This window comes from Notothenia rossii (genome assembly GCF_949606895.1).
Source record: "Notothenia rossii genome assembly, chromosome: 8".
In the NCBI taxonomy this organism is placed as follows: domain Eukaryota; kingdom Metazoa; phylum Chordata; class Actinopteri; order Perciformes; family Nototheniidae; genus Notothenia; species Notothenia rossii.
Window position 1 is genome coordinate 17,265,054 of NC_136906.1, and position 17,600 is coordinate 17,282,653.

A 17,600-nucleotide genomic window follows, 5' to 3' on the forward strand; every position below is an offset into this window, starting at 1 on the left:
AAGCCAGACGTCATCGTGTTTGGTCACGTGCCTTCATTCATGAAGGATCTTCTTTCCGCACAAGAAGAACACATTTTAACCAAAAATATACCACCTTTTGGTACATAGGAGCTTCTAATGACTGTATGTTGACTGGTAAAAACTATTGTTGGCATTCACTGTATCTAACACTAGCCAATGTCACTCAAATAACCACACAATTATTATTTGTTTTTTTATTAATAAAACCATACAACCTAACAGTTTCATTTCATCATAATATGCAATTTACATTTTTATTTAACAAAGTAATTATGGGATTGCATAAATACACGTGTATTTGTAATTGCACTTTCAGGGAATAAGGGCTCACTGATTTACTGCATACCACTGAAAGACATTGTTATGTAGTAAAACTAACTTGGCCAACTAATACCAGCGATGCCTGACTGAATTTGTTAAAGCCATAGTAACAACAGATATTGCAACCGTTATTATAGGCTAGTCTCCACGCCTGACGAAGGAAAATTATTTAGAGAAAGAAATATAGCTTACACAGTTTTTACAGCATCATCCCAAATATTGATGTTTTATTATAAAAACATAACCCAACAGTTATATTTTGTTCCCACAACATCTGCCAGTAGTGGTTAATTCACAGCATAAAATGCAGAGCATATCAAATGTACTGTTTCAAAGCTTGACAATAAATCACTTCTTTCTGGACCTGGGATTACTGCTGTGGAACATACTGATCCCATGAGATTTGACTCCGACACCCTCTGGAATCAATCCTGGCTGCTGCAACACTTGGTCCAGAGTTGTCTTCTTAATGGCAGCTGAGGAGATTTTCTCTTGGTCGGCCAAAAACTGAAGTTCCCTTTTAGATAAGGGCAGGAAAAGACAATATATTTACAACATAGTAAGAAACATACATATTTAGCAAATCATAGTATAGTAGCCTAATAATAATCTCATCACTAGGTAACTATGAAAAGGACAAACTCTCGCCATAACATTATTTAATGCTTAATATAGCTCCATCTACTGTCTAGGTTATACACTTCAAAATGAATATATCACCCTTTGGTCATTTGAATATGACAATTAACTTAAAAGCATTTGTTCTGTATCCCCGTGACAGGAAATATGATTTGTTATTTTGTTTGTCTCCCTCTTTCCTTATCAACTTACCTAGTCCTAACACAGGATGCCTCTACAGCGTTGATAAGGAGGCTGCGGAAGCCACCACTCTCCATGACGTGCAGGGCGTGGATGGTGGCGCCCCCTGGTGAACACACATTGTCCTTGAGCTGGCCAGGGTGTTGATCTGAGTCTAACAACATTTTAGCAGCTCCCTTGAAAGAAACACAACAAGATGCACATTAGACTAACACACCATTGATGTCATATCCAACTTATATATGCATACTGTGTCCATAGCCAACCGGGACAGACTGAGGTCAACACCTGTCAAAGCTGAATCTTGATTTATAGATTGTAGCAATACAATTAAACTGACAATGTACCAGAGAGACGGAGACATTTGTATATGAATACATCACAGCAAAGCTTGGAAAACACAATTTAAACCACCCCAATAGTAACATTCTAAAAAGGAACCAAATACCATACAAGAAAGCGTACATGTAACACATACATTTGTTAAAAGATAAATAAAAGTAATACCAGCAAGGCTTGGGCTCCGAGGCGTACAGCCAGTCTTCTGGGAAGGCCCATTTTCACTCCACCATCAGCAAGAGCATCTACAGCCGTAAATGCCTGCAAGTTGCATAGTTGTTAAACTTCTCATAATTACAAATGATCAAGCAACATTGAAAAACACGCTGAACATTATATAAATGACTCACGTAAGCAGGACCACTGCCGCTGAGACCAGTGACGGCATCGATCAGGTCCTCCTCTACCTCAGTGCAGTATCCTACACTGGCCATCAGCAGCTCCAGAAGCTGTCCATCCTCTACTTTTGCATGGGTGCCTGTGGCGTACACGGTGGCCCCCTCACGCACCACCACCGGAGTGTTTGTCATGCACCGCATTACCTTGGGAAAAGCGCGATGCAGCTGCAGCTTCTGTAGGGGAAAAAAATGTACTGAATAAATTGTCCTGAAACTATAGGGAAAATGGGGCTGATAGGATCATTTGCACTCCTCTTACTAAAAGTAACTAAATGTTAATAGTCAATCAAAGTAGTTGACATTTCATTTGCTTTGTTCTGCCATGCAATATCATTTTAAAGACAACATGTATTGCTATGCACAATGCAGATGATTATATGTGGTCCTAAATTAGATACAGGTCTGATATTTTGCAAAGCAACCTCAGTCTGACAATCTATATGGGAACTCATGAGATTGTTATTTTACTTTAGATCAACTTTTGTCACCATTCTTTTGTTGGCAAGTCTTTTGCAGAGGTAGTGGAAATGAGAGATCTGTCAATCGGTTTCAATGAAACTGATTACGTCACAATTCCACCAGCCTGTGCTCTGACTGGAATTGGTTATGTTTACAAAAAAACAATGTGAACAGCCTTTTAACAAAATCAGAGCAATAATTCAGAATTCAGTACAAAGGCTTGCAGGCATGGGTGTTTAGGGTTCAAGCAGCTAACTACTGTCATGTTACAGCATGTGATTGTGTTGCCTGAGGGTTTGCAGGGTATGAGAGCAGAAATACAGGGAGAGCCTTGTGGTAAAAACAACGAAATAACCAACATTTTACAAGCTTTAGCCATCATCTATACCAGGGATTGGCAAATGGTGGCCCAGGGGCCGCATGTGTTCGGCAGCCAAATACCGCGAAAATAATCTGTGACGCGTTTGTGTGTATTATGTCTGTTTCCCGGGGAAACACTCACAAGAAACACCGGCTGTTGTTATGCCTGCTGTGACGTTAAGTTACCGCTTGTAATTATGCCTTTACAAGCTTGAAAGTCGTTTTTATCATCTGAATTTGGCGAAAACAAGTTTAATATTCTAAAAACCAAGACTTTGTTTATTTGAAATCAGATGAAAAAAAACTGGCACGGACACTGCCATGTTATCTATGATTACTATACGCTTTTCATTCATAATTTCAGCGGGAGGCGCTGAGGAACAGCAGAGTGCGGGTTGACAGGTGCCTGTGTTGACATTCCTCTTATTGTGTCTTAGGTTCAAGTTAGACAACTAATGTCTGGGTTAGTGTTCATGACTTCATGTCATCTTAATGCACACACATTGTCCATGCTTTCACAATAGTTTAAAATAGTTTTATTCCACTGTTAACCTGTTCAATACAAACATGCCACTTGTAAAAATCAAATAACATTTATGTGAACTGATATTTGTGATATTTTATTAGAGGTAGTTCCCTGAAAGATTGTAAAATGTCAATGAAGATGTTAGACTTCGTATATTTGTTAATAATTACATACAATACATGGAATGTGTGTGTGTGTGTGTGTGTGTGTGTGTGTGTGTGTGTGTGTGTGTGTGTGTGTGTGTGTGTGTGTGTGTGTGTGTGTGTGTGTGTGTGTGTGTGTGTGTGTGTGTGTGTGTGTGTGTTCCAAGTGAATCTGCAGCCCCCTGGTGGCCAGTACATAAATGATGTGGCCCCCACAACCATCCAAGTTGCCCATCCCTGATCTGAGCTGTTAAGTACATAGTTATTTGACTTTTTCAGGTGCGTGCTGTATACAAACCACATCTTCATATAAGTAATATTTGTACATGCAATAATGGTCCTTATCCAAGATATATTTCATATGTATAATGAAATATTGAGTGAATATACATAATATATATATATTGTAAATTATGTCAAGTTTGACTATTTACAGTTTGTAACACGTGGATGCAGATGGCTTTGACTTGCCTTCTCTATAGAGCTGATGGTGACACCTGCCGCACAGGACACAATAAGATGACGATCTTCAATGTCTGGTCCTATCTCATCCAGTACAAAAGGGATGATGTGGGGCTTCACGGCCAGGAAGAGAACATCGCTCTTGCTCACTGTCTCTTTGTTGCTTGTTGTGAAATTGACACCCAATTTCTGTAAAAAAAAAAAAAGATACACGTTTCTACTTTGTTGGACAGTATAAAATGCAAGTAAAGGAATGTTTTCCATCTCAAAAACACACAGTTATATGCATAAATTAACAGAATTGTTGATTTACCAAAGTATTGATTACTAATTCTACCTACCCTTAGTCCCTGTACTGTGGGGAGATCTGTGTCTGGGGAACTGGCTGTGATTCTGTGGGTGGCAATCACGCCTTAAAGTGGACAAAATCTCAAAAAATCATTTCAGTGTCTGATTGCAATCAACATACACTAACAACACAAGTGCAATCTTTAAAATACAAACATGGTAAAGTATATTTAAAACTCACCTGCAGCTGAGAAGCCTCTGACCAGAGCGTGGGTCAGCTGGCCTGCTCCAATGAAACCCACACTCATTATACCTGTGTGTTCAGAGCTAAACTTTATGGATGAATTAATTATCTCTCAACGTAGACAGGTGATAACGACGAAGTCTAACAAATGGTGTGCAGCCTATATCCTTCTGGCAGCCGCGTACGTTGTGCTGTAGTAGTAAACAAACCCCTACTTCCGTATTAAGCGAAGCGAACGACATTTATGAATACACGTGGGCAGCAGCCATATTGTTATACAGTAGGTAAACTTACAAATATATCCTGAAGTCGCCGCGAAGTTGACCGACAGCAACCTTTAAACAGAAACACCTGAAATATGTACTCTGTCAACGTGGCTCATCTGTGTCGCGCTCTACTGTAACCTGTTGTGGTATATTTGACTGACAAGTGAATAAGCCAATGAGCATGCACGTTTAGGCAAGACGTAGCGCCCCTGACCAATCACAGAGTTGTTGGTAGTCACTTTGGGGCGGGTTCTTAAAAACCCGATAGCCTAGCTGCCTCAGGTTTCGCCAGGGTGAGAAAGGTTGTTGAGTATGCCGATAGGTTATAAAATAAACTATCATCTACTGTGCGACATTTTGAAAGGCATGTCAAGGTAAAGAGCTAACACTTTCAAGGAGACAGACAAGTAGTCTGACCGAAGTCGCCTAGTTAACACCCCGGAGTAAATAACATTTTTGCGTTACTCTTCAGTGCCTGAACTTTTTACATTTTGTCTTGTCCATTTATGTCAACAAAACCCAAACCCACCGATGCAGAGAACGGAATTCCTTCCAATGTGAACGGACAAGGGAAAAAATGTCTGAGAAGCATGTTTTCTAACACTGTAATCTACAGACACCATGCAGTTCAACATATTTATAAATTACTCTGGTGTGCTATTTAATATTTAAATAGGCTATGTTAATTTCATTTAGCCTACTCAGGCTATGAATCATTACTGCTTTAACAATTAACATAACTACCAATTTCATTGATTTGAACCCTTGCCAATAATGATGTCACTGTTTAGGAAGAGTTGTTGAAAGTTAAAGTAAAGGTTCACATATCAAAACATAACCTTACTCATACAGCAAAGGGCAAAGAAATACAATGACCAACAAAACATACTTTTAGATATTTTATTAAATATGTAACATTATCTATCAGAAATATAACAAAATAAGAGATATCAAACCGTTGGTTGTGCTTTCTCAATTAAAATAAAATGTAATACTGCTGTTAAAGTCTTGTTTTCAAAAAATCATATATCAGATACATTTAACATTCAGCCGAAGACAGGAAAGCCTGATGACCTTCAACTTTTGCTTTTCATGCAGTGTATGATGACAAACTGTGGGACAAGATACAACAAAATGGTCAAAAAGCTGAACCAAAAGCTATGTTCAGTGCATACTGTAAACTTAGCCTATGCTATTTATAAGATATATCTTCCTTCATTTGAGTAATACAGACATTTATGGTTCAGCCTCTGTACTCTGAGGCTGATTTAACATTAATATTCTAAACATTATCCCACACACCCGTAGGTCCTTCCTGTTTGCAACCAGCAAAGGAATCTGGAGCAGAGGGATGTATTTGGTGATAAACTGGACAAACTTCCCAGAATCCTCTTTGAACAAAGTTGCTACGATTAGATCGTCGGCGCACCTGGTTTTCCTGGTAAGTCACTGCTGAACCTTGGGAAAAGCCTTTATTTGTTGTTATAATAGGATAATACTGTTAATTTTGCTGCCTACAGGCAGTTGAATTAATACTGATAAAAAAAGGTCCACATAGATACGGTAGCATAGATCTATGGATCCAAGGGATTGAGTCCTTCACAGAGACTTGAATGAGGAGAGCAACGTGGATAGTTTCGAAATGTCTTTATTTGTCTTTGAGTCTATAGTCTTTAGGAGAGGGGGGGTTCAGACAGCAGAGCTGGAGACGAAGCGAATCCTCTGGGAGTAAACAAGGTCAACAAAATAAAGGATCATGTTTACGTTGGTGAACACAGCCACAACGAGTTTACTGTCCCAGGGACATTCTCCGCGTGGGCAATCCTCAGGACGAGTAGAGGTGCCGTACTTCCTGTCAAAGCTGAAGATGGGCCAGATGAGGGCAGTGCTGAGGTAAAGCATCACAGCGAAGAAGGTGTAGACGATCACAAACCGGTCAAAGGGGAACCGCAGGGCAGAGGTCCTACCGGAAACTGTCACTCCCACTACTATGACAGTAATAGTGAAGCACAGGCTGTACACCACCACACAGTACTGAGTGGCAATGTGGAGGGTGTACTCACTGTCGTTGGCCAGGGCCCCGAAAATGATACAGGCCACAAAACCCTGGACCACCTTGAGTAGACCGGAAACAGTAGCCATGTAACCCACCACGGCTCCCGTCTTTGCTCGAGTTAGGAAAACCTCAGCACCGTAGGGGAAGCAGCAGACACTGGAGCAGACAGTGACAGCAATGCGGTAGAATTGAACCTCACAGCTTTCATCAGGGCACTCTGTTTGGAGGAAGTAAACAGGGTAGACCACGGAGGCAGTGATATACATGAGTGTTGCCAGCATGGCAAAGGCCACGGTGAAGTTATCCCAGGAAATAGGCATGCATGCGTGGAGCCGTGTGATATCCAGGGTGAACACAACCAGTGTTACAGCAAAGCAGAAGCACCACACAAACATGCAAAATTGTCCATAGCTGGCGCTGTAGCCTGCGCTGTGGGAGACAAGGGCCATTATGGTGCAACCGAGGAGCAGCTGGCACATTCGGGATATACCTAAAGGTGACAGCACAGCTTCTTTGTTGAGGTAGTGTCCTCCATTAGAATCCATCTTGTGTGTCGAGGCTCCCAGAAGCAGCTGTTTTTCTTGGTGAGATTCTTGACGTGCTGTCCTTGTGGCCCACTCTTTTTTTGCTGGGCACAGACTTCACCCTTTCCTTGGTTGCCTTTTTATAGATGGTCCTTAATTATAAATGTCTGTAATGTTCACCTAAGCTTGCTTTGTAATTACAGTAGTGTGCTTAACATCAAGACACATTTATACACTGTTATGTAGAAGTTTGCACAGTAAACGTAAAGGTTATTTATTGAGACCTTAACATAATAATATCTAAGATCTGAATGTATTTTCTTTGCTGCACAAACCTATACATTATGAATACAGAATATTATTTCTGTAAATCATATAACACTGGAATCAATGCTTTTATACAGTTATGTTATAATGAAGAATTTGCTCCTGTTCTTACTCAAAGCTGTGTTTGTCCTCAGAAATCGTGGTTTTTCCTTGCGTGCTCTCTTCAATCCCCAAATTGTCCAGTGTATGAAAAGTTCAAAGTGTCGAAGGTCCTCTAAAAGTCATATACAGTGATCAATCTTCCAACAATAGCCGGCAGTGCTGGACAGGTGGAATGGTTTGTTGTCCTGTCAGTCAAGTTCCATTACTCCGCAAATCAGTCCTTGTACATTATTCACAGTAGGCCCCCAACTGCCCGTCCAAATAACTCAAACTGTTGGCTCTGTCTCTTGCTCTTTGTCTTGCTGTTTCTGTATCCTTTTCCCTCTTGGATTTAGTCTCCCACTCTTTCTTGCGCACACAAACACACACCCTCTTCCTGCTGTGTGTGTCATTGCGCACTCAAGGGGTTGTTTAAATGAAAGTTTGTGCCGAGACCAGGGTTACAGGCCCCGCCAGCTCTATAAATAGGGGGTCTATATTCCACAGAAGGGTGGGAGGCTACATGTGGCAAGCAGTATGGGAGTCGTATTTCTAGGGAGCACCCAGGGAGGCTGAGTCAGAGCACCCTCAGAAAGAAACTGGCATTTATGTGCAGTGTAATGACAGGGAGTGAGGCTAAGACTCCCATTAGAGGCAAAAATTACATACAGGGCCAGAAGGATGATTATGTACAAGTGATGGCAGATTAGAGCGATGCATGTGAGAGGGAAGTGGAAATAAATTAGTAGTTACTTAAAATACGCCAACCTGTGATATTAGTATGCCGGGATTTTTGAGTTACAGTGTGCAAGGTGAAAATATTCATTTTAACAGCATGTGAAGTCTGGTTTATTACATCTTAATCCTTTTTCCACTCATTTGCTATCAGTTGTGTGGTATTCAGATTTCTTGTTGGAGGATGACCATTTCAAATACAAAATAATACAAAAAGATTTTACCTTTCAAAGGTGCTAGAATATAAAAAAAACAACACTTCCTGTTAGTAGAGTGACCTATATGTCATGTTTTGTTATGCCCAATTAGCCTGTCCAAACTACAAAATCCATCGATAAGACCCCAATGGCCAGTGTCCAATCTTGTGCTTGTCTTGATACAGGTCTACAGGAAGAGAAATTAATTTCTAATCCAACCTTAACACATTCTTGTCTTCGATTTCTTTGTGAAAAGATACATTGATGATAGTCATGGAGAGACAGGAGAGATGACTGACTTTATATAAATTCTACTGCTAACTACAACAGCATGAAACTTGTATTTGCCTCCTATCCTCCTTACCCTAACCATACAATTGATTACACTTGATTGAGGCAGTGCATGTACTTGTATATTTTCATTTTACGATTTTGCTATGTTGTTTTGTTTCTGAAGTGATTATATTGCAAAAGGAAACCTAATGGATCCATTATCCATTACGTTTGAAATAGTCATTAAACAGATAATCCATTGGTAACAGTACAGCTGTTGGCTTGATATCAACAGGTTTTCTATGTCTTTCCCCATTCTGACAGTCGTGTTGAAACGTCGTCTCTCCCTTGGATCTTAATTATCTTTCAGTCATATGTTTGGCACATTAGAGGATTATGAGCCCAAATGACTTGTGATGGTTAGGGAAGTGCCTTTCATTGACATGTGAGCGCATGTGTGAATAGGTCATTAAAACCCACATTTTAATCAAAATAAATTCATCATAAAAATAGTGAGTGCGGTAAACAGAAGACACAGCTATAGGGGTCACAACATTGTTGTAACATATTAGTTGACATATAAAAGTCACCTTATTAACAGTACAGATTTTGTAACTGTTATGTAAAAGCAGCTGATGGGATACAGGTGTCAAAGCAGGGATTGCTTCAGCAAGTTATTATATAAGACATTTGAATGTTTTGTAGAACAGTTCTTTGAAGTTTCACATGACCAATTCCTCAGGTATGTCCTGTTAGTTATGGGTAATTATTTTATAAAATAAAAGCCAATATTTCTCGTTTTTACCTCAACTACTTCTTGAAATGAGCCACATTTTTTTTCCCGATCTTTTGCAAAGCTGCTAAAAAAGAAATAGTTGAAAAACCTTTAGCTGACTTTGTATACACTAAGCCTTATATCTATTATCAGATGATGATAGTTATCAGTGGGGTAAAACACTTTGTGGAGCCTGAGGTAGCGGCTGACCTTACCTCCTGCAAGTCATGGAAGAATGGAGAATGTGCAAATACTACTGATGCCTATTCTACTACAACTTCTGCTCTTACAAATACTTCTATCTATAATACAATAACAATAATAATAATAATAATAATAATAACAAGACTTCACAGCAATATTTAGCTTGTAGTATATGTAATGTGTCTTTTCTTTTAGTTCTGATACAAAGACATGCAATCAACACAAAGAGAAAAAACAGCAATGTATTTACAATTTACAAAGAATCACTTCTCTGTGTAAATAGCACTTATAAATATGATTTACATAACAAAATAAATATGTAAATTACCAATGTAGCTTGAGTTTCTTTCTGTGAAAAAATATGTTACAGAATAAAATTACTATTAGTAATACCTTTCCTTCTCTGGTGTGATGCAAAAATAGAGGTCCTTTGAAAACATCATTTATAAGGACATCATTAGATACAACACTATCATTATATTAAAAAGTGATCTCTATTATGATATATAAGAAGGGAGTTACAATAGTGAACACTTGAAAGAACCTATACAAATACTCAAAAAATATACAATACACAATATTTGTCTCCCTTTAAATGTTCATTCCATTGATTTGAGGATTGTTACTGACTACTACTGACCCAACAAGAATGAGTACTCAAAGTCTTCAACAGTCTTGTGATGAAATAGGTAAAGATGAGATGTAATGTGGTTTATGTATTTCTAATGATAGACTGTTAGTGTTTCCAGGTTAGAACCACGATCAACTTCAAACCACCAAACCAGACATTGTCTTTACAGCTGTAGAATATATGCTAACTCGTACAGTAATATTTATTTTAATCCATGATAATATCAAAAAGCATATATAAAGTATATGGCATTGTCTGTATTTGGTTCTTGTTTGACTTATTATTCTGGGTACTTTCATTAACAAAGAATAAAATATGATATGTTTTCAGCTTTCTTTTCAGCCTAACTTTGAGGGTGTTTTAAGTTAACCTGGTCTTTTACCGCAGGCTGATTATAGGAATCTAGGTTTATTTCTATCCTTCTTGCCATAATTTTTTAGACAAATACAAAATGTTTTTTCCGATCCAGTGCCTTCCTCACCTTATCATATGCCCCTGCCTTGATGTAGTTTTTGTGTAATGAGAAACTATTAAACAAAAATAAAAACGTTATATACTCTATAGTGACTAGTTAACAAAGACAGCATCCTTACGTCCTTATGGTGTCTCCTCATTTCTCGTTAAACAATGACAAAATATAATCTATAAAAGTAGAATGAATATAATATAAAAAAACAAAACATCAATGAGCATCCTTAAAACTGGATTACATTCGTGATATTTTTCTTTTTACAAAGCAAAAGATAATTTAAAAGGAGAGTAGCAAAGAGTTGTGCTTTTTCTTGGTGTTGTGTTGCCCCTGTTACTTGTCACCAGTTGTGAGGAAAGGGATTGTGGGACAAATATAACGTCCTGTGAGTGGACTACAGGTAGAATGGGTTGTGAAGGGGGAGTTGGAGGTATCAGACATGGGGGGCCGGCCAGGGAGACCAGCCAGCCGTGGTTGGGCTTAGCTTGGAGATGCTGTGTGTGTGTGTGTGTGTGTGTGTGTGTGTGTGTGTGTGTGTGTGTGTGTGTGTGTGTGTGTGTGTGTGTGTGTGTGTGTGTGTGTGTGTGTGTGTGTGTGTGTGTGTGTGTGTGTGTGTGTGTGTGTGTGTGTGTGTGTGTGTGTGTGTGTGTGTGTGTGTGTGTGTGTGTGTGTTTGTGTGTGTGTGTGTGTGTGTGTCCGTTTAGCTGCCGCTGCTTAGCATGCCCAGTAGCTTGCTGGGGTCCATGCCCTGCTGCTGAGCCATCTTCTGCACATCGAAGCCCATGTGCATGAGGAACTGAATGACATTCATCTCTTGTCCTGTGAACTGGTCTCGGATGGTGGGGCAGGTGGGGTTGCAGTGCGGCCACGGGCAGCTGTCGATCAGATGAACGGGGCAGCCCTTGGGCGGAGCTTTGTTGTTCCTGTTGTCGTTCAGGCTGCGGTCCCAGCAGTGCAGAGCTCGTGGCAAAGAGGTGCCTTTAACCTGAATGTCAATCCAGTAACTAGAACACAACACAAGAGGGTGCTGTCAGCTCACAAGTAGAGGGTCTCAAACACAAAGCTTAGTGCTCCGTGATATTGAAACACTGGAAACAGCAGGTTTGAAAATGTATACTTACTTTCTGGTGATAACTTCATGTGAAAGGCAGGCAGGAGCAAACATAGCTCTGGAAAAAAGAATGAAGAAAACAAAACATTAACCAAATGAAACATTAACCAATACTTGAATGGTCTTCCTAAAAAGCAGAAAAATGTTCTTACGGGACATCTTTGAGTGTGTTCCTCAGCTCAATGCCCAGATTTTGAATGTAGCGCCACTGGCCCTCCTGCACAGGCTGGCCTGTTAGCTGGATGTTGTCTACTGCCAACTGGGCCTCGTCAAACAGCCACTGGACAACAAAAACTGGGCCTGCACAGGGAGAATGGAAGAAGAAGATTAATATAGGTTCATAGTGTGCATTTACAGTGCGGCTGCATACTATATCATTATTTGAATAGTTAGCCTACTTCAATGTCAACTTGCACAATAAACACATCGAGAAAAGACTGCTAAATTCCTTTAAGATATTTAGTTGAAGTAGAAGAAAACTTTTGATTGGTGCCTTTAGTGTTTAGTTCAGTGTATAATAAAAGAAAGTTAGAAATATTTATTTAATCAACAATACATTTGACGAACTTTAACAGTAGGCTATAGGCAGAACTCTTAATCTATTTTCGGTTTATTCAACACACGTAATATTGCTAGTGCATTTTTTTCCTCCTATAATGCATAATAAGCAGTCTATATATGCAAACAATCTGCTTATTATTATGCCACACAAGTATGTTGGGCTTGCATGTACAGAAGGTACATTTTACATAATACAGAATGAGACCCCAAGCTTACTTTTTATCGATGGGAAGACTCTATATCCAAAGAAACAGTTCCACTCCTCTCCTTCATGGGTTTGCCTGCACCTCTCTGGAACCACTCCTCCCCAGTACCTGATGAGCAGGTGAGAAAGACAGATAGGACATGATGTCTATGTTAGCAACCTTACTGAAATAAATCCATCTTACACATTCTTCAATGATAATATCACCGGCTCCCTTACTTGATGCCTCTCTTGATGGTCTCAGTGGGGGCGCAGGTGATGGCGTCCAAGCACTCCGTGCAGTCCGTGCAGCTGTACTGCTTGTTGTCCAGGAACCAACCAGAATCAGACAGGCCTCGCACTTGTATCCCAGTATACCCAAGTCCCTCCAGCAGCTCCGCCACATGGTCCACGTTCAGAAGGACCCCAGTACCACCAGCACTGCACTCATGAATACGACATACCTATCAGTACATTTGAATCAAATGAATAACATTTTCTATTTGAAAATCACAATATCCACACACCTGCTTCCTGCTAATAGGAGAACTTTGGCGTTGTCCAGGCCTTTGTTCAGCAGGTCCTTCACAACCTCCTGTATGATCAGTGAGCCCATGAAGGCATAGCCACCTACACACAACACAAATACATTAGAATGTCACTTTTCTCAAAGAGGGTTACATGTCACGTTTGTTTTGATGATTCACTCGTGTCTTACTCTGCTCTGTTTTGGCTGTAGCGCCACTCCACACATCACTGGAGCAGTACGGGATGAACCTGCGCAACCAACACAAAGTTAAAAAGCTGCCGGGCCATGATTATAAATCAAGCTTTGATAAACACACAAGCATGAATCAACTTACACCATGTTGGCGTTCCACCAGTGAGGGTTTTCCTCGGGCAGCGGAGACAGGATCCCTGTGCCTGCAGCAGAGACAGATCAACATGTATCATTAGCCATCCTGGCACTCCCAGACACATCCTCTTCTTCCTCATCATCATTACCACATGGATTACAGTTATTACACTGAAATGAGAGAGGGTGAGGCGTCTCTGTTCCTACAGCAGCGGGCGCCAGGTAGCCCTACACCGCAACTACATTATGACGGGGTGACAGATACATCCGATCCTTTAAATTACTGGGACATTATGGTGGGATCTGGCTTCTTTTTCTACCATGTTGGGGGTCAGGACTTGCTATAGCCATTGGTGGAGTAACAGAGGTGCTTATAGCAGAGTAGTGGTTGAAATACAGAATAGCTGATGCTGACCTGTTTTAGTTTGGGGCCACGTGGATGAGCTCATCAATCTCCTCATGGTCTCGTATCGGCTGTCACAGTTCTCCTTGTTGAAGCAGTACCAGCCACCTGGGTATAAACAAACACCAAAAATATGTGTGTCATTCTTAGTCTACAATTACTCATTATTCTAAATGTGGGCATGAAAGGAGAAACATAATGAAATTAGATAAATGAATACTCACCCTCTAGGAATATCAACCACCGTCTGCTGCCTCGAGACTCTTTCAGGTAGTAACTATTAGAAAACAAAGAATAATAAATTATAGCCGACAAAAATATGATTCTATGTTCCTCAAGGTTTATTTACCGCCAACATAATAATCTATTCAAACAACAGAAAGATACAACCACATTCCACAGTTGTGTGCTTCAGAGAGATGAGGCAAACACCGAAAGCAATACCCGCACTGTTTCTACCATCTGTGACGGTATCCAAGCATGAAATATAAACACATACCTTGTGATAATGTTAATCTTAGCAACGATATCTTGTTGATTCCTATCTCTCAAAGGTGACGGATGGGAGCAAAAATGAAATTCTGCCCAGGGACAACAGAGAACAATGCGTTTTACTGTGTTTATAGTTTTTTCTCAGGAAACTGATATGGTGATCATACGGGCGATACACCGTCCCCTATCCTTTGTTTGTGCTGTAGATGCCAGTAGATGATGTTCCTCATGTTTAATGCAACACTGGTAAGTAATCATAGTCTCATCACTCTGAGCTCATCCCATATCAACACATGACATTGATAAATCAAGGTTCCAGCCCATAGAGATAAGAGATAAGAGATATGAGGACATCTTTGACGTATGTAGTTGTCAAAACCTTTATCCCAAAATGCCCCTCAGATCCAACCTGGGTAAGTGATATTATTTTTGCCAGGCTGTCTATACAAATAAGTTAATACATGTCACAATATAAGATGTGTGCTGTATGTTAACAGCCCAGGAGAAGGCAATGCTAACATGATTCTCCCATACTGATGGATGTTCTCAAGGCTGACACATCATCCTTTTTGCAACAGGATTTTGTTTCAAATAATAATACCAGATCATAGGACTTTCTAATGTGTAGAGTAGCTTTAGCCACATAATCCAGATGTTACGAATGTGCTTCTGTGATTCTAACGTATCAGTGTTCACCGCACTTCACCAATGACTAAACTCCACGGATTGCCAAAAACATGTGAGTTACTTAAAAAAAAAAACAGCCTTGGCTGGAGTTCTGAGCTGTATGCCCAGACTCTGAATCACACTTTGGCTGCATATAATATATTGTACAGTCATTAATGTAGGCTGAGGATGGTATACTCTATTCACTACTTCCAATAACAACGTGAAGGCATGCTAGATCAATCCACTCACGGTAACAAGTACAACTCCGGAACATCAGAGTCAAACAGTGAATTATTTTCTCATTGCATTGTTGTTAATCTGTCATGTGATAAAATACCTCTCGCAAAATACTGTTAGCAGCTGATGGATAAGCATCTAAACTGACTGACAAGTGACTGAAACGCCATCTGCCAGTCACCATCCTTAGCTGCATATCTAGAGGGTTAAGAGCTTTACCCCGCTAACAGACCTCTCTTTCCACCAGGTAATTTGAGGTTTTACAGGAATTAGACAGGATAGTAAATCCATAAAGAGAAATGTATAGAGAAAAGCCCTTTTAATCAGGTCTGCCCATCACTGAACAGGTCCCAGATCATTTCTGATGCACAGGCATCAAAGCCTCCAGATACAACATTAACAGTAAAGCTTTTATATAATACTTGCAAATAATAATGCCTATGATAAGAATTCAGCAGTGCTTTATATTTTCCTTTATCAATACTAAATTAGGGGCACATCCCAGTTTTTATGAGGTTTTCAAACTCTTTTCTTGTGATGCAGAAGAATACATTGGCAGTTTGAGTCATTTAAGAAGTATAATAAGATTAATTATATCTTTTACACCTGCGTTTTATTTGATTCACCCCCTCCTTCCATGACTAAATGTGCATATCAATATTACATTTATAAAAATATATTTTTGGAATTTCAGATCCTGATTTGACTTATTTCAAATTTAACATAACAGAGAGTACTAAGCATTATGCAATATGAGAGGCAGTGCATCTGTTTGATATACTTTTAGTGTCTGATTACCCCATTAAATAAAAACACTACAAGGAGCCATTGACATCAAATTCTAAAGTAGCCAAGTAGACAAGACATCAGAGGTTGAATTGAAACTTTCTGCAGCGCAAATCCTGCATTCTAATTTGAAGCAAAGGAAATGAAGCATAGGCCATGTGGCTATCCGCAAATTTCACGCTTCACTGACACAAAGCAGCTGTTTATCTCATGCCGTTATTCTGTCCTAGGACATTGCTCTCTTTTTAAACCCCCCCCTCATTTATTTTGTTTATTTTTGTCATTGTACAGATTTTCTATTTCTTTTTCAAGATTATTTTTTAACATAAGCCATAAACCAGGGTGGAAAAGGAGAGCTTCAGTGCGCACACTCGCCGCCTCAGGCCAGATAAATGTGGGTTACTTCGGGTAGCAGGATGACCAGCGAGACTTCCCGCTGACGTAAATAACAATTCATTCTAGCCTCAGGGCGCACACCTGACCCTGCTCTGACCTGCCGGTGATCCAATCGTATGGGAATCATGATCGATCACACTGTGTATTCTCAGTTGGTACATACCCCGCAGGACTCCCATCGTTGCAGGTGACTGATGTATTCTCCAAAAAGTTGAGCTTCATGTCATAGTCGAGCTTCTGCGCCGAACACGGGTAGAGGGACTGCGCAAGGTTCTTCACCTGTGTCATGAAGTTATCCATGTTCTCCTCCACGGCGGTGAAATCCAGAGGGAAGCTCTCCGTGGTGTCCCCCCGGTCCGCCCGGTATGTGGGAGGAGGTGGCGAGCGGCGTGGTTGTGGGTTGCGGCCACCCCGGAACCTCCGTGCGCAAAGAACTCCGGACTGCATCAGCACCAGCAACAGCATTGATGAAATCATTCTGATGGCTGTCATCTTATCCCGGTGTTAAATGTCCAAATGCAATGTCTCGTCAGGGGAACTCAAACTTTTACTGATGGAGCTGAGAAATAAATGACGCACGGTTTAAAATACGCCTCAACTCTTGTCATCAACTCCAAGCAACGGTTAAATGTTAACTGAAGTCGTTTTAGAGCAACACAGTAATCAACTGAATTATCTGGATATATTTCAAACTTTAAAAGAGCCTACAAATATGTGCCCATCTATCTAGTACAACTCAAGCGCTGCTGGACCAAGCGCACAAGCTTGTACGACAACATTCGTGCCATGCTCTTGTATTTTATTCAAACTTTCCCCCCTTGTGTGTCCGTCCAGCCAATCGCAGGCGCGGGGAAGGACTCAGGGCATGATCAAGCGTGGCAGACTACCCCCCTTTTTTTAATTTATAGAGGGGAAAAAAATGTCCATGCGTTGGTTCTTTTGATCCGCGATGTTTTATTTGATGTGGTGGCTTTTATTGGCCTTGAA

The 17,600-nt window shown here is 40.3% G+C and overlaps 3 protein-coding genes across 4 annotated transcripts; all 3 read right to left on the bottom strand.

Annotated features, from left to right (window-relative positions):
• Window positions 1-200: 200 nt before the first annotated feature.
• On the bottom strand, window positions 201-4,826 carry LOC307014611 (pyrroline-5-carboxylate reductase 1, mitochondrial-like). Of its 2 annotated transcripts, none has more exons than XM_079642628.1 (8): window positions 4,675-4,826; window positions 4,378-4,449; window positions 4,190-4,260; window positions 3,858-4,037; window positions 1,851-2,072; window positions 1,669-1,761; window positions 1,174-1,337; window positions 201-859 (listed from the first exon to the last, which is right to left on the bottom strand). In XM_079642628.1, the coding sequence occupies exons 2-8, from the start codon at window positions 4,442-4,444 to the stop codon at window positions 691-693; spliced, it is 966 nt and encodes a 321-aa protein (XP_079498754.1). In that variant the 5' UTR covers window positions 4,445-4,449; window positions 4,675-4,826; the 3' UTR covers window positions 201-690. The 2 variants fall into 2 exon arrangements, with proteins under 2 accessions (XP_079498754.1, XP_079498755.1); XM_079642629.1 differs by having other exon boundaries at window positions 4,378-4,571; window positions 4,675-4,692.
• Window positions 4,827-5,654: 828 nt separating this feature from the next.
• Window positions 5,655-8,089, bottom strand: myadml2 (myeloid associated differentiation marker like 2). The gene has a single exon (XM_079646333.1). The coding sequence runs from the start codon at window positions 7,245-7,247 to the stop codon at window positions 6,336-6,338; it is 912 nt and encodes a 303-aa protein (XP_079502459.1). The 5' UTR covers window positions 7,248-8,089; the 3' UTR covers window positions 5,655-6,335.
• Window positions 8,090-9,989: 1,900 nt separating this feature from the next.
• On the bottom strand, window positions 9,990-17,343 carry notum1a (notum, palmitoleoyl-protein carboxylesterase a). Its single transcript, XM_079646741.1, has 11 exons — window positions 16,777-17,343; window positions 14,258-14,310; window positions 14,046-14,141; window positions 13,638-13,698; window positions 13,493-13,551; window positions 13,302-13,404; window positions 13,015-13,215; window positions 12,807-12,904; window positions 12,182-12,329; window positions 12,040-12,087; window positions 9,990-11,922 (listed from the first exon to the last, which is right to left on the bottom strand). The coding sequence occupies exons 1-11, from the start codon at window positions 17,103-17,105 to the stop codon at window positions 11,619-11,621; spliced, it is 1,500 nt and encodes a 499-aa protein (XP_079502867.1). The 5' UTR covers window positions 17,106-17,343; the 3' UTR covers window positions 9,990-11,618.
• Window positions 17,344-17,600: the final 257 nt, after the last annotated feature.

What these genes read in the sequence shown, in the direction of transcription:
- notum1a (XM_079646741.1), bottom strand. Translation starts at nt 17,105, where the DNA reads ATGACAGCCATCAGAATGATTTCATCAATGCTGTTGCTGGTGCTGATG. An exon ending in GTGGCCCCAAACTAAAACAG is followed by an intron (nt 13,699 to 14,045) that starts GTCAGCATCAGC and finishes TCTCTGCTGCAG; the next exon opens with GCACAGGGATCCTGTCTCCG. An exon ending in AACACACTCAAAGATGTCCC is followed by an intron (nt 12,088 to 12,181) that starts GTAAGAACATTT and finishes TCTTTTTTCCAG; the next exon opens with AGCTATGTTTGCTCCTGCCT.
- myadml2 (XM_079646333.1), bottom strand. Translation starts at nt 7,247, where the DNA reads ATGGATTCTAATGGAGGACACTACCTCAACAAAGAAGCTGTGCTGTCA.
- LOC307014611 (XM_079642628.1), bottom strand. Translation starts at nt 4,444, where the DNA reads ATGAGTGTGGGTTTCATTGGAGCAGGCCAGCTGACCCACGCTCTGGTC. An exon ending in CCATCAGCTCTATAGAGAAG is followed by an intron (nt 2,073 to 3,857) that starts GCAAGTCAAAGC and finishes TTTCCCCTACAG; the next exon opens with AAGCTGCAGCTGCATCGCGC. An exon ending in TCGGAGCCCAAGCCTTGCTG is followed by an intron (nt 1,338 to 1,668) that starts GTATTACTTTTA and finishes GTTTCTTTCAAG; the next exon opens with GGAGCTGCTAAAATGTTGTT.